This window comes from Poecilia formosa, unplaced genomic scaffold, assembly GCF_000485575.1.
Source record: "Poecilia formosa unplaced genomic scaffold, Poecilia_formosa-5.1.2 Scaffold10, whole genome shotgun sequence".
NCBI classification, from domain to species: Eukaryota; Metazoa; Chordata; class Actinopteri; order Cyprinodontiformes; family Poeciliidae; genus Poecilia; species Poecilia formosa.
This window is the reverse complement of record NW_006799949.1, coordinates 1,539,076-1,558,248: the sequence shown is the minus strand read 5'-3', so window position 1 is coordinate 1,558,248 and position 19,173 is coordinate 1,539,076. Positions and strand designations below refer to the sequence as shown.

At 37.9% G+C, this 19,173-nt stretch overlaps 1 protein-coding gene across 4 annotated transcripts in view; it reads right to left on the bottom strand.

The window, feature by feature from the left end:
* The window catches only part of ptprsa (protein tyrosine phosphatase receptor type Sa), a 271,953-nt gene that overhangs the window by 29,466 nt on the left and 223,314 nt on the right, over window positions 1-19,173 (bottom strand). For 2 of the 4 annotated variants that reach the window (XM_007541279.2, XM_007541267.2), the window contains 9 exons: window positions 18,469-18,563; window positions 17,995-18,245; window positions 17,734-17,821; window positions 16,803-17,015; window positions 16,297-16,460; window positions 14,689-14,700; window positions 14,150-14,265; window positions 7,311-7,358; window positions 2,770-2,867 (listed from right to left, as the gene is read on the bottom strand). In XM_007541279.2, the coding sequence (XP_007541341.1) occupies window positions 2,770-2,867; window positions 7,311-7,358; window positions 14,150-14,265; window positions 14,689-14,700; window positions 16,297-16,460; window positions 16,803-17,015; window positions 17,734-17,821; window positions 17,995-18,245; window positions 18,469-18,563 (1,085 nt within the window). The remainder of the gene's footprint in view (window positions 1-2,769; window positions 2,868-7,310; window positions 7,359-14,149; window positions 14,266-14,688; window positions 14,701-16,296; window positions 16,461-16,802; window positions 17,016-17,733; window positions 17,822-17,994; window positions 18,246-18,468; window positions 18,564-19,173) is intronic. The other 2 variants (XM_007541260.2, XM_007541271.2) reach the window with 2 other exon arrangements.

Here is a 19,173-nt window from a genome sequence, read left to right as displayed (position 1 = left end):
ACAAATAACCGTATTGATCAAGGTAGAATCTCTTCCGCTATGATGGAGGGGACAAGGCTGCACCAAATACCTCTTTGAAATACAAGAATTCGCAATAAATCTTTCTGTGGCTTTTCAGGAAAATTAAGCATCTCATTACATCTGGTTTGTATGGCGTCTAGTAAACGTTTGGTGTAGAGATGGAGGGTTAAATTATAATTTCAACAGGGACTGGAGGGAAAGACTGAGGCCAAACTGCATATAATTATCATAGTGACAAGATTCTACTGCGTTTGAGCCACAGCTTGTATTTATTGATGGTTTCTACCCCATATATTTTCTCCACACAGCTTCCTTATCCTGACCTCCTAATTAGTGGTGGAGCAGCGTAACAATGTTTCCAGGCAAAATGAAGTATGTCTGAGTACTGTTGCTGCCAGCATGTGACTTTGTCTGGTGAAGTGAACTACTGCGGATGTAATACATCCGCAGTAGTTCTCAAACTGGAACTTATTGAGATGTGTGCCGCGTTGTGGGCACTTGGTAGAAGAAAGAAACAGTGACAGATAAGATTCAACTATTAGCCACTAATGACACTGAAGCTGGCATCCGATTCGTAGCGTCCTTTCTGCACTTGTAATACGATCTATTACAGTACTGATTATAATGTTCTTCACATTGACATCATTTTCAGGAGGCTGAGATTTTCTTATTAAAAATCTGTATTTTTTAATGGGTCTTCTGTAACGTCCAAATTGTCTAACAAACTGAAATTGTGGGTTGTCATCAGCTGCAGGGCATTATTATAAAATTAAAATTAACTCAAAATTCTAAGTCGTATACGAGTGGTATATATCTTTCTGTGTGAAATAAATCCATAACTTTGTATATTACTGAAATAAATAAACTTTTTATGACATTCTAATTTATTTAGATTGACTTATAATCCATATTACATTAATCTACACTTATAACAAGTTCTTTAAAATACAATTATGTGAGGCTTTTACTTCATTCAAAACAGATTTTTAAATTTCCAAATAATGTGGCTGAAAATCTTGCCAAGTTTCCCTCTAAGGAACGCAACATTGCATGTTACCTTATAAGATCTGAATGTGCCACAAATATCTTTACCAAGGTGGTACATTTTATAAAAGACTCTCTCTGACCTCCAATTTTCTCTTCATGCTCTCCCAGAAATGCAGATATCTCTTCTGTTAATACTATTGCTTTACTTTTTGCTTTTATTTCTGCAATGTGTCTATCGGATGTGAAAGATTTTCCGATTACACACAATTTGCCTGAAAACTGTGAGCGTATCTATGTTTTATATGTTTCTATTAAAGAGTCACATAAAGGAAAGAAATAACGTAAATGTCCAAAAACGGTAGGAAATAAAATCCAATTTGCCCAGTAAAACTATAATTTCCCTGTCTTCTTCCTGATCTGTGATATAGTGCCTATCAGTGGACGGCAACCCCTGCCGAGAAGAGAAGCCTTGCATTGCCTAGCGTAGCTCCTGAGAGTATCCTCAGGATCTGCAGGTGAAAGCGTTGTTGTCTTTTCATCGCCGCTCCTGCATCCGATTATCTCCTCCTTATCTCCATTCCCCTGCTGTGATGCCTTGCTCTGCCTCCTCTCAGTGAATCTTCATCATTAACCGAACCTTTCCACCTCATCTCGCTCTCTCTCTCTCTGTCTCTCTTTGCGCTCCACTTTCCCCCTCCTCTCTTACATACAGCCTGGCTAAAACCCAATCAGTCAAAGCCCCTACAGAGCTGCGCTTGGCAAGCCAGGGCGCAGGAAAGAACGGCCATTCATCAAGAAAATAACGAAATTAAAATTACACTTCTCTATTTAATTTGGCCATTTATTTTTCCTGGGGGGGCAGTTGTTTGAGGATGGGCGGGCGGACAGTGAGAGAGGGGAAAAAGGACAGAGATGAGCCACTGTCTGGAGGCTCTTTCTCAAAACAGAGTAATTAGAACTTGTAGCGTCAATCCTGGCACTATTTCTCTTTTTTTTCCCCCCTTCCCAGCGGAAGGCACAAACTCATCCCATTTGGTATACAGTCCAAATGCCGGGCTCTTGAATAATAGATACCCAAGAAATGCTGGACTGCTATGAGAAGTCATTATCCACCAACATCCACCAGCATGCATGATGACGACAATCTATGCCTCTGTACCGGCTTTATACTTTAAGCTGGCGGGCAATGAGGCGTCAGGCTCTGTGATTTAGGAATGGTGAGTAGAGAATATTGCTTGTATGCAAACGAGAGCTGATTCAGCGCTCCTGATTTCTAATCAACTCTGGTGTCATTTATAACCGCAGCCGGCTCACAGCTCAGACAGCTCAGTTATACCCTGCACACACTCCACACACAGACACAGGCTCTTAAACACACACCAAGCCTGGCTGTCTGTGCAGAGCGCTGGGTAGGAAAATAGACTATATCTCTATTGTAGAGGAAAGAAAATCTTTAGTCTAAGATCATTGGCGTGTGTAAATAATGTCAATATTTCTTTTGTGCGTGAAGAAATATCTATTTTTCCATTTCCGCAATGTATTCCAGTAGAGCTAATGATTCTATTCAGCAAAGAATTTGAAAAAATTGGGTTTGGCAGTTCAGGAATTACAGCAATAAACTAAAGCAGATTTTACATGATTGATCTGGATAATTATCCTGCTTTACAACGTAACAGAAGCGAGTCTTTTGTCCAGTTCCAGTGAAAACACAACAAGGCAGACATCGATACTCCAGGACCTTTCAACCCCGGGCCCGCTCACCTCGTATTCCTGGGAGAGTTTGAGGTTGTCATTAGCTTTGAGAAGTTCGGTGTGCTCAGCCAGCTCCGAGATAGGGATCGGAGGATGATTCATCATACCTGTTTGCCAAGGAAATTGACAGGAATTCCATGCGGGAGAGGAAAAGGAAAAAAAGTTCATTAGCATAGCAAAGAGGCCAAAGGTTCAAAAGCTTGAAATTACATGTTTTAACAGACAAGGATTTATTGGTTGTGCAACAATGAGGGCTAGGTTTTAGTGATGGGGAAGCTTGAGACGAACACACAGTGAACGCACTAATAAACAAAAGAAATAAACAGTGATGTAAGAGTTACCAGGCCAGAGCTCAAAGTTAGAAGTTTTTCAATCTGGGTTGAACCTTTTTCTTTTTTTTTTTCTTTTTTTTTTGGATTGAAAGGATCTAGCAACATTAACCTGTAAAGCAAATGTAATTTTTTTTTTCATTATTCAAAATGCTGCTGGAAAAACGAGCACAATGCCTCAACAATCACAGGCATTGTCAATTTAAATTGACTTCAATCCCACAAGAATAAAAGCGCAACATATTTTTGGAAAAATCCAAATCAAAAGACATCTTAAATAATGTTTTATTCTCTCAATAAATGTTAAGAAATCATTTGTACAGCAAAGTAAGGATTAAAAAAAGAACACATTTCATTATAGCTGCTTCAAAACAAGAAAACTGCATAATTTAAACAAGGAAATCACTCAGGAAAGACTAACAATGTTTTTTTTTTTTTTTTTCCCTTCAGTATCCACCAAAAATTTTTGGAGTAAGATAAAAGACTACAATAATGGGGCCTTTTGTGCACTTCCTCTATCTCTACACTGTCACATCTTTCAGAAGCTTACTAGTGGTCTTTATTCTAAGTATTGTTATTATGTATGGCTATATAACAAGTTAAAAGTTGATTTAGATAAACCAACCTTTATGTTGAAGATGTTTAAATGAATAGAGCAAAAGATTTTTGAAATAAAAAAAAATAAACCTCTTCTGCATTTATTTCCACATCATAAATCTTGTCAATTTCACTGTCGTGTCTTTGTGCAATGAGAATAAAATAAGTCTAAATCTAAATTTAGTTTACTGAAGGCATTCAAAAATTTTATGCGGTTTTATAGATTTATTTTTGGAAATTTGTCTTTGATTAGACATAAACTTGTGGATGTATTTAAAGTAAACGGGGAAAAAAATCCATCAAAAATAAAATGTGAAATAAATTTGGACTATTTCGATTACTTTTTGAAAAACGTTTCCCCTCAACTTCTGTATTTGGTTTGTTGTTTTGTATATTGGAAAAAGAGGTTGTACAAAAGTAAATAAATAGAAAATCATGTATATATTCCTATGTTTTGTTCTTTGATCTGGTTTCCCGTAGCAAACAGAAATTTCACAAATGTAAAATCTAATACCTCAAGTCCTTACATCTAAAAAATGTTCTAATAAATAATCTTGTCAAATCTGATTTTACCTACCATACCGTCTGTCAGTAATTCACAATGCCACTGACTTGCTGTGTGGTTAGTGGCATCTTTTAAAATGCTTACTTCATCACGGTCAGAATGGAAAACTACAAAAACTGAACTCAAGCCCTGACCTGGAGGACTGGGGGGGCGTTATGGTGGAGGAGGTGAACGGGGGATCAGGGAGTTTATGAGTGGGAGTGAAGCTGAGTGACACAGTGAGCTGCTCCATTGTAGTCTGCAGTAGAATTTGAAAAAAATAAATAAATAAAAGAAAAAATGTCTTCATTCATCTGCTAGTTCTCTCAAACCAATGAGTTCAAGTGCCAAGATAAATATCCCGACCTTTAAGTAGAACATTCTAAGTTACATTTTCCGTCTGCACTTTCTATAAATCGTAACATACACTCTCATGAGTACAGCCCTTTCACTTGCATAAAGAAATTCAGATTTTTGTTATTTTACAATTTTTTTTTTCTTTTTTAAAGTATTGCTCAGCAGTCCTCAGCGCAGTCATGTAATGAAACACTGACCTAACACAGATTGCAACAGTGCTGTTGTATGTGGCCTGGCGAGACTTACGTTAGTTAGCACTTTTGTATTTCTAATAAGGGGCCTCTTAGTCTGCTGAGCATTGAGGTCAAAAGCCAAATCATCTTGAAATCTCCATACAGAAAAGTTAGTCAGGGTTAATTGGGCATGTAAATTGGAATAATCACATTAAGCACCCTTAATTTTCCCTTTCAAACAGTTCCCCAATGTCACAAGGGTCGCTCATGTTTTGGTTGCTTTTGTTGTACTTAAGAGGGGGCTCGACGCTCTTCACTGACAGTTTTCATTAGTAACGGTACTTTCATTTACATTGAGAGAACAATGAGGCACTAAATTACATGAGGATTACCATGCATATGCAAGACAAATGGAGATGACACTCAAATGAATGTAGTCGCATCCTACAAAAATTAATAGCATTCTACAAAAAACCAGAGCACGCACACACACACACACACACACACACACGCACACGATCAGCTAAGTGAGTAACTGTTTGTATTGAATATTTCTGTGACTCATTGGGAATTTCTGTTTTGTTGCAATACCCTGATCATAAAAAAGGTGGGACAAGGAAACATAAAAACTGTTCAAAGTTTTACTCAATTTTCTTGACACAAGCAAATTGTACATACTGGTGAAGAGCTGAGAATGCATTTTATGCCCAAGCAAATTGAAATATGCATCAGGAGTATGTGCAAAAAACTGCTAATTAAATTCCCTGCATTTTAGTTAGCTTCAAATTTAGTGACAGAAGGTAAACTACAAGAGAAATAAGTAAATGTAAATGCAAATGAGGAATCCCTGCTTCTCCGTGAGAAGAGAGAGATCAAAGAGTGTTGGTGTAGAAGTTGTGCATGTGTGGTTCTGTTTACAGAAGTTCCAGATATAATTAAAGTTCAGTTTTACTCTGTTTACTGCTCAAATTAAAGTCTGCAGAAAAGTTACTCCAATGCTTAGAGATACACTGTGTCTGCTACACACTGTTCATGGGTTTTGTCTTGTTCTTGAGAAAAAATGGTTTTAGCCGTTCTACACACACTGTAGAACAGCTAAATCAAGTTTTTCTTCTAAATATCAAATGAGATGCACATAAAAAAAAAGCCAGGGGTCAGGATCATACAATATTCTTTTGATCGGCTCTGATTATTGATTGACAGATGAAATCTTTGTGGTTCTTTCATAGTTATTAAGTGTATCAAAGCCCACCATTTTCTCTAAACACACCTACTGACATCATGATTTGATGTTTTGATACTCTGTTCTGAGATCCGTAGAAATCTGAGAAGGTTTGGAAACATGAATAAAGAGGGCTACTCTTTAAACCCTTTTTTATTAATTTTCTTTGTCAAAGAGTCTGCAGCACATTTTTCTTTGTACTCCTCAGGAACAAAGAAAAAAAAAATTTGAATCTGGATTTTCAAAAGAAAAAAAAATTAAAGAAAATAAATCAGCATTAGCTAGAAAAATGCTGATTAATCTATTTTCCTAGGTAAATTGTTATTATACCACCTACCCAAAGATAAGTGACCAAAAGTTACCTTACTCATTTAATTAAAAAAAATTAAATGAGTAATTTAACGTACAAAGTATTATAGTACACAAACTCGACAATGACAACATATTTTCCCACCCTCGATGTTAAGCTCATATCCCTCACTCAAACAAACAATGGCAAACTCGTCTCTCCTGACCCAGGGTAGTTCATTTTATTTTCACTGCAATGTAAATGTGATCAGTGAACACAGAAAGAAAAGAAACTAGGTCCCAATTACGCATTTCCAATATACAGATTTGCAGCCAATGTGCCTGAGAAATTAAATGATTCCTTTAGATAAGCCGAGCCAAAAGCCTATTTATGATGTTACATATTTCGATATAAAACGGAAAGAAGTCTGCGGGTAACTACCTAAAATAAAATGGAGGGACAAAGTGAGAGGAAACTCTTTCCCTCGGATGATTCTTTTTCAGCAAGGGGGAGAAAGAGGGGTGATCAAATGTCGAGCCATTGTTTTGCACTGCTTTAATTAATTCTGCTCGTTATCTCATAGTGCAGAAAAGACCCCGTTTTGGTGGGGAATGGAAATGGAGCAGTGCTGGTGAAGGAGTGGGAGGAGGAGGGAGAACAACAAGGAGTTGTGAAAGACAAAGAGGAATTACACAGATTGTGCTCCCGTTACAGAAACATCTTTAAAGCATCTATGCATAAGCAGACGTGACTGCAAAGGTTATTTATGCATGGTGGATTAATGCACAGCCAACAGCCCTTCAGGGTGACATGACGGGCATCCAATTAAAATAAAAAAATAATAAAAATCTCCGTGTGCTAATAGAAAGCAACATAATAATTGACTCAAATTTGGTGAATTGTGGGAAGAAAATGTGATTTGTAAACTTGTAAACTGAGACAAACAAAGCTAGAAAAACAACACAAAAGAAAAGATTAAAAAAATAAATAAATATTTAAAATAATCTGGTAGAGATATTCTAAAATCATGAAGACTAACTTTCATAGTCAAAATCTGCTTCACTCTGAGGACTGCTTAGACCAGAATCTGTAAAGAACAATAAACATAGGAGACAGTGGGTTCAACGACCTGCATTGTAACAGCAGAGGCAAAATAAACATGTGAAGTGATAAAATGCCATGAAGTAAAGCACAAAGGCGATATAGCAGGTTTTCTTATTAGAACCAACAGTTTATACTTGAAGAACAGACATTTAACCAGGTATAAAAAAATAAGGTAAAACTTTGTAGAGCTGAACAGGCTTTTACTATCACCAGCGAACACAGTGCCCTAATAAAAGTATTGGCAAAACCTATCCATCCACATGCTGCAATGTACTTAATGGACATACAGGTCAACCCTTTTCACTGACTCAACATCTCTTCCTGGGAATGTACAATATCAATCTTCTTCTACTGTCGAAACCTACTTCAGAATTTCAGGGCTAACTCAGAACTGAAGTCCAGTGAACATGCGGTAGTGTTTATATCCTCTGTTATTTAATGAACATATGGGAAGCACTCTGGGCATTGCTACTTGAGATCATTATAAATACCCAGAACTGTTTAAATGTGTCAAGGGAGAATAAGTGGCACGTAAAGGGGGCTGAAAACTTATGCACACTGCACTGCTCAGATTTCCAATTGTAAAACAGTTTAAAAACCATGTGTTGGTCTATCATATAAAATCTCAATAAAACACATTGCAGTTTGTGGTTTTCAATTGACAACATTAGAAGATTAAGGGGTATGAATACTTTTGCACAGTACTATACCACCACCACCACAGTCCTCTTCAACAGAGAGACTAGTTTTTTCTCACAAGTGTCAGCCTTTGCAACTAAAAGGGAGATACCCCACATTAACAGAGATTGAGAATAAGAAAATTGATCTGCTACCTCATAGCTTTCAGATGGCTCCTTTGAGAAAACAGAGGAAATGACAGGAAAGTTGGGGGGACAAGCCCATGTTTTATGGTAAAAACTAACTTTGAATGGTTTCTTTGTCTGTAGCTTCTCACTGAGACCCTGGAAGTAAAAGGTGTGGACAAGGATCTGCATTCCTGGTTGACAGCTGTGGAGCCACAGACGATGGAAGTCAGAACTCCGAGGGAATCTTATCTCCTGTAGAAGCAAGGCTCTCCGAGGTCAAGTCAGACCAAGGCTATACTAGGACCGAATAATGTCTATCCGAATACTCAGAGAAAAAAATGACTATTTTAACCTAAATATACAATTTAAAAAAATGTAATTTAGTGGGATGTGTCAAATTTGCCTGTGAATAAATGTAAGTGCTGGCAGACAAGTTCTGGCTACCATAAAATTGACTTGTTCTGTATGATTCGGCGCAACAAAACCTTTCCCTCGTCACACATTGATATAAACTGGCACAACAGTAACGGCGCCAAGCTTTAGGTGAGTTTACCTTGTTTAGACATCTTAGTGCGAAGACATCACGCTAGCGGCGTCAAGCGACAGCAAAGGGCTGAAGACACTGAACATCCCTCTCTTCCTAATTGATTTGTGACAATGACTAATTAAGCCTTACGGGTGGTACTCTGATCCCCTGTCTCTGAACGTCATTCATCACAGCAGGGAGGAGGTGCAGGCATGTCTGATTCTGTTTATGTGTGAGTGCGTGGCGTGTCTGTGATTTGACAGCGCTGTGAGGAGGAGGGCACGCTTGTTAAAGTCACTACCGTAATCGGGAGAAACATGTAGGTTGCTGATACCTACAAGTGTACTGGCTGGTGCTGGTGTGATTTTCAATGTATGCAATGTCTTTTTCTGCAAGGAAATATTTGATTTGTATGTGCCGACATAATAAAGTGTTTTTTTTGTTTGTTTTGTTTTTTTTTCTTACAGCCAGAATCATGAGGGTCAAGTGCTGCACAAGATGCTGAAGTGGTGGGTAAAGTTGAAGAAAAGCAGATATGGAGGCAAAATAAAGAGAGGAAATAACAGAGTTGATAAAAAGTAAATTCAGTCGAGCTGTTCTGTAGAGGGTTTTTTATTTATAAAGGGGAGGATATTCCATAAAGGTTTGCAAGGTTGCATACTTGAATAGGGGTGTTTATTAATGCTGTTGATTAAAATGCAATTTTTTAAATCAATTAAAAAATATATATATTTACTGACAGGAGACAAATGAAGAAAAGCATTTTTTTTAATTTTTCTGTAGTACCTGGCTGATCCAGAACCTGCATAATATGTATTTTAATTAGTCAAAGTTAAATATGTGTTTGCCTGCAAGAGTCAGCTCATTTCGGTGTCAGTCTTTTAGACAAGCCCCATAGCCAAAAAGTTGTGAAAATGCTCTGGCAGCTCCTGGAGGCTGACGCTAAAACTAAATTAGTGTTTTTAAACGCTACTGCAAAGCAGAAGCTGAGTGTCAAAGAACAGAAGGCAGCTGCAGCCACAAGCAGCAGGGCAGTATTTATGTGCTTTTAAAAAAATTAATAAACGTACGCAACAAAGTGTATCAAAGATTTTCTACTGTAAGCAAATTCTAGCTTCTCTGGACTCATTAAATTGGATGTAAAGACTTCAGGGGACACTAAATCTTGCTGCCATTTTTCATAACACCATCTAGTGCAAAATCTCCTTAAAACGCAGAGCTACACAGAAACAATCCTTAGGTAGTCCTAAAATCAAAGGGAGTGTGTTTTACCTAATGTATCCAATAATACAACAGCCTTAAGTTTACATTAATCTTTTTTTCTTACGTCTGTGTGTTTGGGATGATATTTGTTTGCACATTTTCAGGGTGAATAAGTATAATTCTTTATTTACCTCATTTGCAAACCCCATTGTTGTGTAACGAGAGCCAGTCAGTCTCTTATTCCTGTGGTTATGCAGAAATACTTATCAGATTAAAATATATGGTTTAGCATTTAGTAGGAAAAAAAAAATTCCAATTAAATCTCAATGTTTAATTTCCTAAGAAGCAGCTTATACATAAAACATAACAAAACAACAAAAAGATAGATTTTTATTGTGACAGTGGATTTTTCTCTTCAACTTTACATACTTCCACAGCTTTGTTTGGTTCCCCCCCCCCCAACGTTTCAGGTAGGAAAAGGAGCAGTAGCCTGCGGGGCAGTTTGTACCGGCCATGTGTCAATACACAAACATGACCTTTGAAAATCTGCTCATAAACTGCTGAAAATGTAATATACCATCCAGTAGCAGGAGATCACTCAGTTACTCTGGCTTGATAAAAAGGGTCACAATCTCTCAAATTTTAAAGGACTCAAATGGTCCAAATGGTGGGCAGAACTACAGTCTGTGGAAAGAGTATGTCATCTTGAATCTTTAGAAATTAATGCATAGTGTGAATATTAAACATGGAATTTACTCATTTTCATGGTTATCTTCAAAATGAATAAAAAGACTAAATACTAAGAGAAATGAACTAAGAAGGAATACATAAGTACATCAGTTTTTTTTCCATAAATATAAAATGGAAGTTGTTTAGGACAAAATACCAATGCTTGGGTACAACTGGGAATATAAATTGGTGAATTATTGAATTGTCATTATTGCCTTTATTGAGTGCACTCTATGGACCATCGATTGGAACGGTGGAACAAATCCAAAAGGCTTTGCTGCATTAGTAATAAGCCACTTTTCAAAAGACTTTTTAAAAGCTCGGCCTCTGACACCTTCAGGCATTTTTGCCATGATTTATGCAATGTGTGAGGAGGCACAGAGGTTGAGGTTAAATGTTGCACCTTTTAGTGGGAAGGGGAAGTAGTTGCAAAACTGAGTGGGTAAGTAACTGTGAAGTAGGGGAAGGTAGGGCTCCACTTATTGATTCTGAGACGCATGTTTTGTTTTTGTGCGGTGCCACCCCAGGCGATTGACTCTGGAAGAGTCAAAGCGACCAAAATAAGGCTGGGCGACACTCCTGTGGAAATAGTTTTGAACAGGCCTTCTTTTAGTAAGATGAACTGTTTGTGCCATCATTTATCAGGTACTAATTTTTCTTTCATATACTGTAATACGATGAGAAATGAAATGATGTTACATGATATATGATATTTACTGTAGACAAGTGCAGAATCTCATTTTGTACTTTGATTTTCATGTCTTTGAAATCAGAAAGGTTACCAATTTTAACAGTTTATTTAATCATTTATGGTTTCAGGGCAACATTTTTTTTTTTTTTGGAGAGCTAGTTCAATTTCAATCATGATTAGTTTTCCTAGCTTTTGAAGGCATTGCTCACCTAACATCTTTTTTTTTTTGTTTGTTTGAAGAAAGAAAAGGGAAGATATAGAAAAAAAAGTGAGAAAATGGCAGAGTAAGTTCAGAGATAGACAGCAGATATCAACTTAGTTGTGCTGCTTTAGGCTTTTGGCCCCGTTTGCTAATTAAACCATGGGCACAAAGAACGATTGTGACGAAACTAGACGTTTTCTGCCCAAAGAAATTGGAGGATTTCTTTGTGAGGCTGACACATTACCTACAGGCTTCAGAGCACACACACAACCACACACAGTGAACAAACTCTCAAATAAGACTTTGCAGATTGGAAACACAATCAAAAACATATTTTGTGTTCCTCAGCACTAGGGGTCACTGAGCGCACACAGCCAATGCAGCATATGCTCTGTTGCATTTCAGAGGTCTTGGATAACTGCACTGGGACTATGCCAATTGAACAATGGCTGTTATTAGCTGATGGGAATGTTCACAAATGCTCACCGGCAATCTTAATTGGGCTAAAATGTCCACTCAAATTAAATTTCCTGGGTGTTGAGATAAAGAGAACAGCCAAGTATGTGGAGCAATGTAAGGGTTGCTGAATGAGAACACTTGCTTTATATAAAGTCTCTGCATGTACCAGTACTAGTAAATGGTATGGGAAAATGGAGAGCATTAGATTGTAACACAAGTTTTCAATCCTTCATGAAAAAGAGCTGGAAAGTGTAGCAGCTGATGGCAAACAGCCAGGCAAAGATTTACAGCGAGGGTGGTCATTGGAAGTTGAAATAACCACAAAGAACGCTTCAGACAAAAATAAACATGGCAAACGGGATGATCCTATGAACTTGACCATTTCTTTGGCAAAGTGGGAATGTGCACCTCCTTTCAATCACACTTTTCTAAAATCTGACACGAAGAAGTCTGTTTAGCCCAAAGAAACAAACTCCAGGCAGCATGTCTGAACTCCCAAAGAAGCTGAAGAGGGATGCTCTATTTTGAAAACAGAGCCTTTTGATGGTGCAGAGGCTGGCCACCGCTGACAGACGGATGACTGAAAGACATCTAGGCTCAGAGACAGAGGCATAAAAGAAATAAATAAAAAAACAACTGAAAAGAAAACAGGCTGCATCAGTTTTTACCCCCAACTCCAAAATATTTCCTCTTTTTTGGATGTTTGCAGGAACAGGTAAGGAAAACCCAACGAGGGGTACATTTTTTTTTCTAAAAGGTTCCATGTCAAAATAAATATTAAGCAGAAGTCTACATTAAAAATACAGGACTTCACGTAAAAACTAAAGTGTTGCTTTTTTTTGTGGATTCAGCGCTAACACACCAAAATACCAGCTGCGATTAGCATAAAGAAATCACAGTGCATTTTAAAAGTATTCATACCCCTTGAACATCTTTTTCAATTCCGACCGAGAATCTGTGACAATGCATAACATGTAAAAGAGTTCAATGCATTTTATATATATATTTTTTTGTACTTCTCTTAAATTGCCAAAGAAACCAAACCAGAACATGTTTCCTGAAGGATGTTTAAAATATGTTTAGAAAATTATTTTGCAAGCATGTATTTGAAATGCCAATGTTGTTAGTATAATTCTGATGATCTACCTTCATATTCAGAACACAACTTAAAGCTTATTACTGAGCAGCTGAAGCTAAACAATCCTGATTCACTTACGAGTCAAACAAACAGAACAAACTGTTGATTCAACTTTAACCAAATCATGAGAACCGCGACTGGAGCATAACAACGAAATCCAAAACAAAAAAAAAAAAAAAAAAAAAAAAAAAAAGGTCTTCTGGGAAATGAAGGAAAACATGTCAAATGAACTGTAGAAGCCAAACAGAATGTGTGGAGAATGTAATTTGCTCAGTTACAAACATCAGAGTTTTTAGCTTGGACGAACATCAGAAGAAAAGAAAGACAAAAGTGGAAGCGTGTAAAACCCCAGAGAACAAAACAGAACTTGTATCCAGTCATAATTTCTTGCAATTTGTTAATCATTATTGGCTAATTGGTACATGGGGATATGGGAAATGTAGAAGTATGGCCTGTAGCCAGTTAGAAAGGCAAAATAATGTTGAACGCTATAATGAACACAAAAACGTAGAACTTAAGTAAAATTATGTTGGGTTTTATGCACAATTTGTCTGTGAACAGTTGGATTTTTTTGTTCTGTAAAAGTGAATTAACTGTGCTATCTTTTTAGTCTAAAATAATAGAATACACACAGTAAAAAGCTGTGATTTGCTGCAACATTCAGCAGTAAATCCCTTTGAAAAAAACAACAGATCTGAAGAATCCCTACAACTATTCTATATGGAGGTTGAACAGTGTTTTAGTACTACGTTAAAGTCACTAAAACACTAACCCTCACTGCCGTAACCCTCCAGCTGGTTTATGCCTCCTATTGGTTTATGCCTCTTCATAAAAAAGAAAAAAAAAACAAAAAACAAAAAAAAAAAACCTCCTATTGGTTTATGCCTCTTCATAAAAAAGAAAAAAAGAAGAAAAAAACACAACTCTGCCATAGTTGTAATAAAACATGTAGCACAAATATTCTTATGCAAATAGAGTTTTACAGAGAATAATATCAGTACTGTGAATGTGCCTCCCCACCTGGAGTTTGGAAGTTGATGCGTCTCATTTCCACAGGGTCTGTGGGATGGTGGGGTGTAATATCTGCATTGTTAAGCAGACATTTTGTGCGTGGCTCAGACTCTTTTCTCTTCCGACTGTGGAGCAAAAAAGAGCAGAGAAGCATAAAGATGACAAACCATTGAGAAGGGAGGAACATGAAGTCAAAGTGTTATCCAAAAGAAAATTTTATTGCCAGCATCTTTTTCCCCCATTTTTTTGACGAAAGCCACCACTCAAACCCAGAATGTTAGTTGTCAACAGAAGTATAGTTAAATTCATAATAATTAGCCTTGTTTCTAAATGCATTACCTATTCAATCAAGGATATTAAACCTTTTAAGCCTTTGACTTTAAGACAAAGGACCTTTTTGAAAAAAAACAAACAAAAAAAACAAAAAAAAAACTTGCACCTCTCTACAGCAAGAACTCAAGATCCTCCAGTGCTCTTCATATTCTAGGAAGCCAGGCTACTCCCTTCTTTTGTAAAATGCACTGAATCTAAGTAAGACTACACCTTACCTGTCTGGTTTGCTGTTTCCACAGAATGCAACAGGAGCCAAATAAATATATAAAGATGGTAAAAACACAACACACAAGGAGAAAGGGAGAGGGGGAGGCAAGAAGAGATATAAATCAATAGAGAGCAGTTTAAAATTCACAGGGGTCACTGCTGGACTCGCAAAAAAAGCGAGATGAAGTTCATCAGCATCTGAAGGGGTGAGTGTGTGTGTAAATGTGTCTGCAGATGTGTCAGAGGGTGAAAATAAGTGAGTGCTTTCTGAAATGTAGCTAAGCGCATGCATTTGTGAACATATGAGTGTTGTGTGTGCGCGTGTGCTGGTGTGTGTGTGTGTGTGTGTGTGTGTGTGTGTGTGTGTGTGTGTGAGGGCGCAAATTCAGCGAGGAGAGGGGAATGTCAGGGCCAAGGGCAGACCCGGGAAACACTATTCACAAGGGAGAGAAGGGGGAAGCAGGGCGGGAGTAGTGGTGTAAGCGTAAGATGAAGAGAAAGAGAACGGAGAAAAAAGAAAGAGATCCAAGGAGAGATGTTACTCTCCCTAACCACCAAGACTGAGGTAAGGCAAGGTCAGACAGCGGGGGGATCATCTGACAGTAGAAGGCTACACTTGTATTGCTCACCCCAGCCCTGGTACCCCGTTAGATAATTCAGGAATGTCCTCATGTGTATAGAAACTAGCTCTCACACTTGAGTTCTAACTTCCAGGATGTGGAGATAAAGGAAACAGCTAGCTGTGAAACAAGGGCAGGCTATTGACCTGATCTGTCGCTTGTCACAGCTATTTTATTGAGCTTGGATAGAGCAGCTGATAAATACTGCAAGTGTTTCACTGAAAGCGATGAGAACCTAACTTAAACTAAACTGAAATCAATCACTTTGAAAGCATTTGTTTTTTTTTTTTAATTAACCGGTAATAATTTAAATACATATCTCAGAACATCAAACTGATTCTAATGAGTTGACTTTTTTGAGCATCTTCTTAAAGAATCTCATCATCTCTTATTTCTCCAACCAGCTCACTTCTCACAGTCATCTTTTACCACAACAAAGCTTCTTTCACATTTGCATGCAACAATGTTATTGGGTCTGTGGACATCATGCTGCAATGAATACAAAACACGACCCCGCTTCAGCATGCTTCCTGACATGCAATTATTTCCCAATAACCCAATTCTTCACATAAACTACCAATAACCAGTTCAACATCAAATAATGAGAACACATTGTGATATTGCTGGACATGTGGAAAATTGAATTTTTATAGCACATTTAGTCCAAATAACAAAACATGGCATGGAGTTTGAGATTTTATGAGCGTATGGCTGGAGCAGGGACTAAATCTGCAAAGCCTTGTTTCAGCTCAAAGTCTAAATGGCAAGTTTAGAGTAATAATAGTGAGATGATATAGTGTTTAACATCCGACAAAAAAAAAAAAAAAAAAAAAAAAAAAAAAAAGCTAATTTACTGGCAAAATATGGGGAAAGTAAAACTACCGAGAAGCCAGTCGGCTACTTCCCATCATTTAAGGTTGAACAATTTTATTTTTCAGAGTGCTGTCTAAATTATATTGGGAGATGACTATTCCAATTATTCCAAATCGAACTCACTTTTTCAAAAGGAGAATGGAGATGACAATGCCAATGATGAAGACCACAGCCAAGACGGGGCCGACCACCCAGATGAGTCCATCACCAGTCTCTACTGGCAAAGGATCCACCACCAACTCTGGAGTCATCACTGTGTCAGTAAACGGGCTGGTTGCAAACATTTTCTGATGGGGGAAAAAAAAAAAAAAAACTGAATATAAAATGAATAACATAGTGACAATGAAAATATGTGATTAAAGTTATCAGGAGGCCAGGTTAGAGTTGCACTGATCAGGTTAGAGTTGCACTGATCAGAAATTTTGTGGTCAGCTTCTAATATTAATTAGGACAAGCTTAATACAAACAAAATGTAAATAAAACAAAAAGGGACACTTATAATTGTTATAATATCGCTATCTGCAAGCCTGAGGCAAAAGTGAACAACACCTAAATGAGTTTCTTAAAAGCAAAATTGGCTATAACAAAGCAACTTAAGTGTACTGAACTGAAATGAACCTGAAACTCACCCCCACAGTGGAGTTGAGTTCAGCCAGCAGGAAGAAGGCATATTCCTGACCAGGTTCGAGGGGCTTGTTCTCGCAGCTGCTCAGGGGGTGGTCATATCCCACTGTGAAGGTGGAGGGCAGCTTCTTGAAGCAGGCGGTGATGTAGGCACTCCGCTGGTCCAGTTGAGCCAGCTGTCGCCGCGAACGTCGCTTTGGGATCACATCCCTCAGCAGCTGTTCAAAGTTGAGATGGTATTAGTTCATCTCTTCACGTTTTTTTCTTTCCGTATTGCAAATCCTACATATGTCTCAAATTATTTGGATTTATTAAGGACGTGTTTTCATTCTGGCTTAAAATTTCTCTTAAAGAATGATAAAAAAGAAATAATTTTGTAGGATTAATTTTGTTATTGTTCAACAAATTACTTGAGTGTCTTAAGCAGATGCAACTGCCTGTGGATAAAATATAATGCAATGTCGATTAAAGAAGCTGCATGGCATTCGGAAGCAAAGAAAGACACATTCAACCTTCTGCATTCAGCTCAGACTGCGGGCACAAACCATGGGGAATGTGTGTAATCCCAATTCCAAAAGGAACGGTTGTCGTTGATTTAGCACCAAAGGTGACCCCCAGCTACGGGAAGACTTGGAGAAGACTGCATAATTCTGTCTTCTGCATGCTCTGGGGGATAAATTTGCATTGCTGAGATGTTCTAATGGCTGTGCCCACTCTGGTAAATGGTGTTTACAACACTGCTCGCATTTACCACCATTGATTCGACAAACACAGAATCTCTAAGAGAAAACACAAGATTCCTTTATGGAGAAGAGTTTCTCCCTGCCAACACCCGGCAGAGATATCATGTGATTTCTCCAGTCTAGTCCTGTGTCCTTCACTACTGTGGAAGATTTATTCCATATTAAGAAACCTAATGTCTTTAAGAGATCTTACCTCTTCTATGTCCATCTCATCAGGATTCTTCAAGTTTTTAACTGTTCCTGATGTTCTTTTAAGAGGCACCACAACCACATAGAAGTACCTGCAAATGTATCAGGAAAATAATGTATAAAGTTTTTTTTTTCTTTATTACTTAGTTCAAACTAACTGCAAGACTTAAGAATTTTTTACTAATATGTGCACTACCCATAAGCAGGCTGTCATGTACTGCCTACTGGCATAGTAGGCTATACCAACATATTGTTCTATACTCACTTGACATCCCCACTGTTGAATGATGGAAAAGACATAGTGAGCTTGTTCTCAGCCTCAGCGTAGATATCCAGTTTGGGTTTCTTGATCACAATGAAGGGCGCCGTACTGGCTGTCACACGATGCCTGGGCTCACCCTCCAGGCCTTCTTGGCATTTCACCCCGAATTTATAGGTACTGCTGTGTCTGAGCCCACTGATGTACGCCTTCAACTTCCTAGCATCCACGTCCATCTTTTGCCCGTTATAGTCAATCTAGATTTCAACATATTAACATTTTCACTTTTAGAACATAGCCATATAAACTGGTAAATAAATAGGTGACAGAGAAACGCTATTAAGAATTGTGTTCTTAAAATGAGATTTTTTTTTTTTTTCAAAAAAATGAATGATAATCAAACAATCATATAAAAACATTGTACAGGTTCAAATTTAGTTTATTCCAAGGACTCTACTTGGGATATCTTTTTAAGCTCACCACGCATTTGTATGGTGATCCTCTATCTGAAAACTTCCACCCAAGGACTATTGTTGTCTTGGTGGCCCACTTAACAGTAAAATTCTTTGGGACATCTGTTGACAAGACAAATATGAGAGAGAAAAAAAACAAAAAAAAAAACAAAACAGATCGAACAGTAAGTCAAACAAGTAGAGACAAAAAAAAGAGGAATAAATGAATAAGTTCGGCTCTAAAACAAAAGCTGCTCCTCCCCTGCAATGCTCCTCTGGGTTAAAGAGTGAATGCAACGGTGATCTGTGACTGGCTGGGAGAAGGGCAATGCCACTGGTTAACACACATAGCACGTAAGACTCATTGACAACAAATGGAGCACAAGTGTACGCCCTTTGGCTGGCCATCATTGGGAGTGCCAAACCATCTCACCACTGACTTTGAATCATGACCACTTGATGATTAACAATTGACCCTTGTAAAACACCCAATGCCAACTATTCCTACAGTGTTGCAGAGTTTGAGTTGGCACTGCCAATGCGCTGCCACACAGACACTGAGACAGACCCAATACACTGCATGCCAACAGTCCTGAGCAGTGCATCTGTGAGATGCCATGCCACAAGCTGTCCTGTTAAGGGACAAAGGAAAGGGAAAAGAGGAAGGGAGCTTTGGGAGAAGAAGGATGTTAAGAAAGAAAGAAAAAAAAAAAGGATCTAACCGAAAATTAAA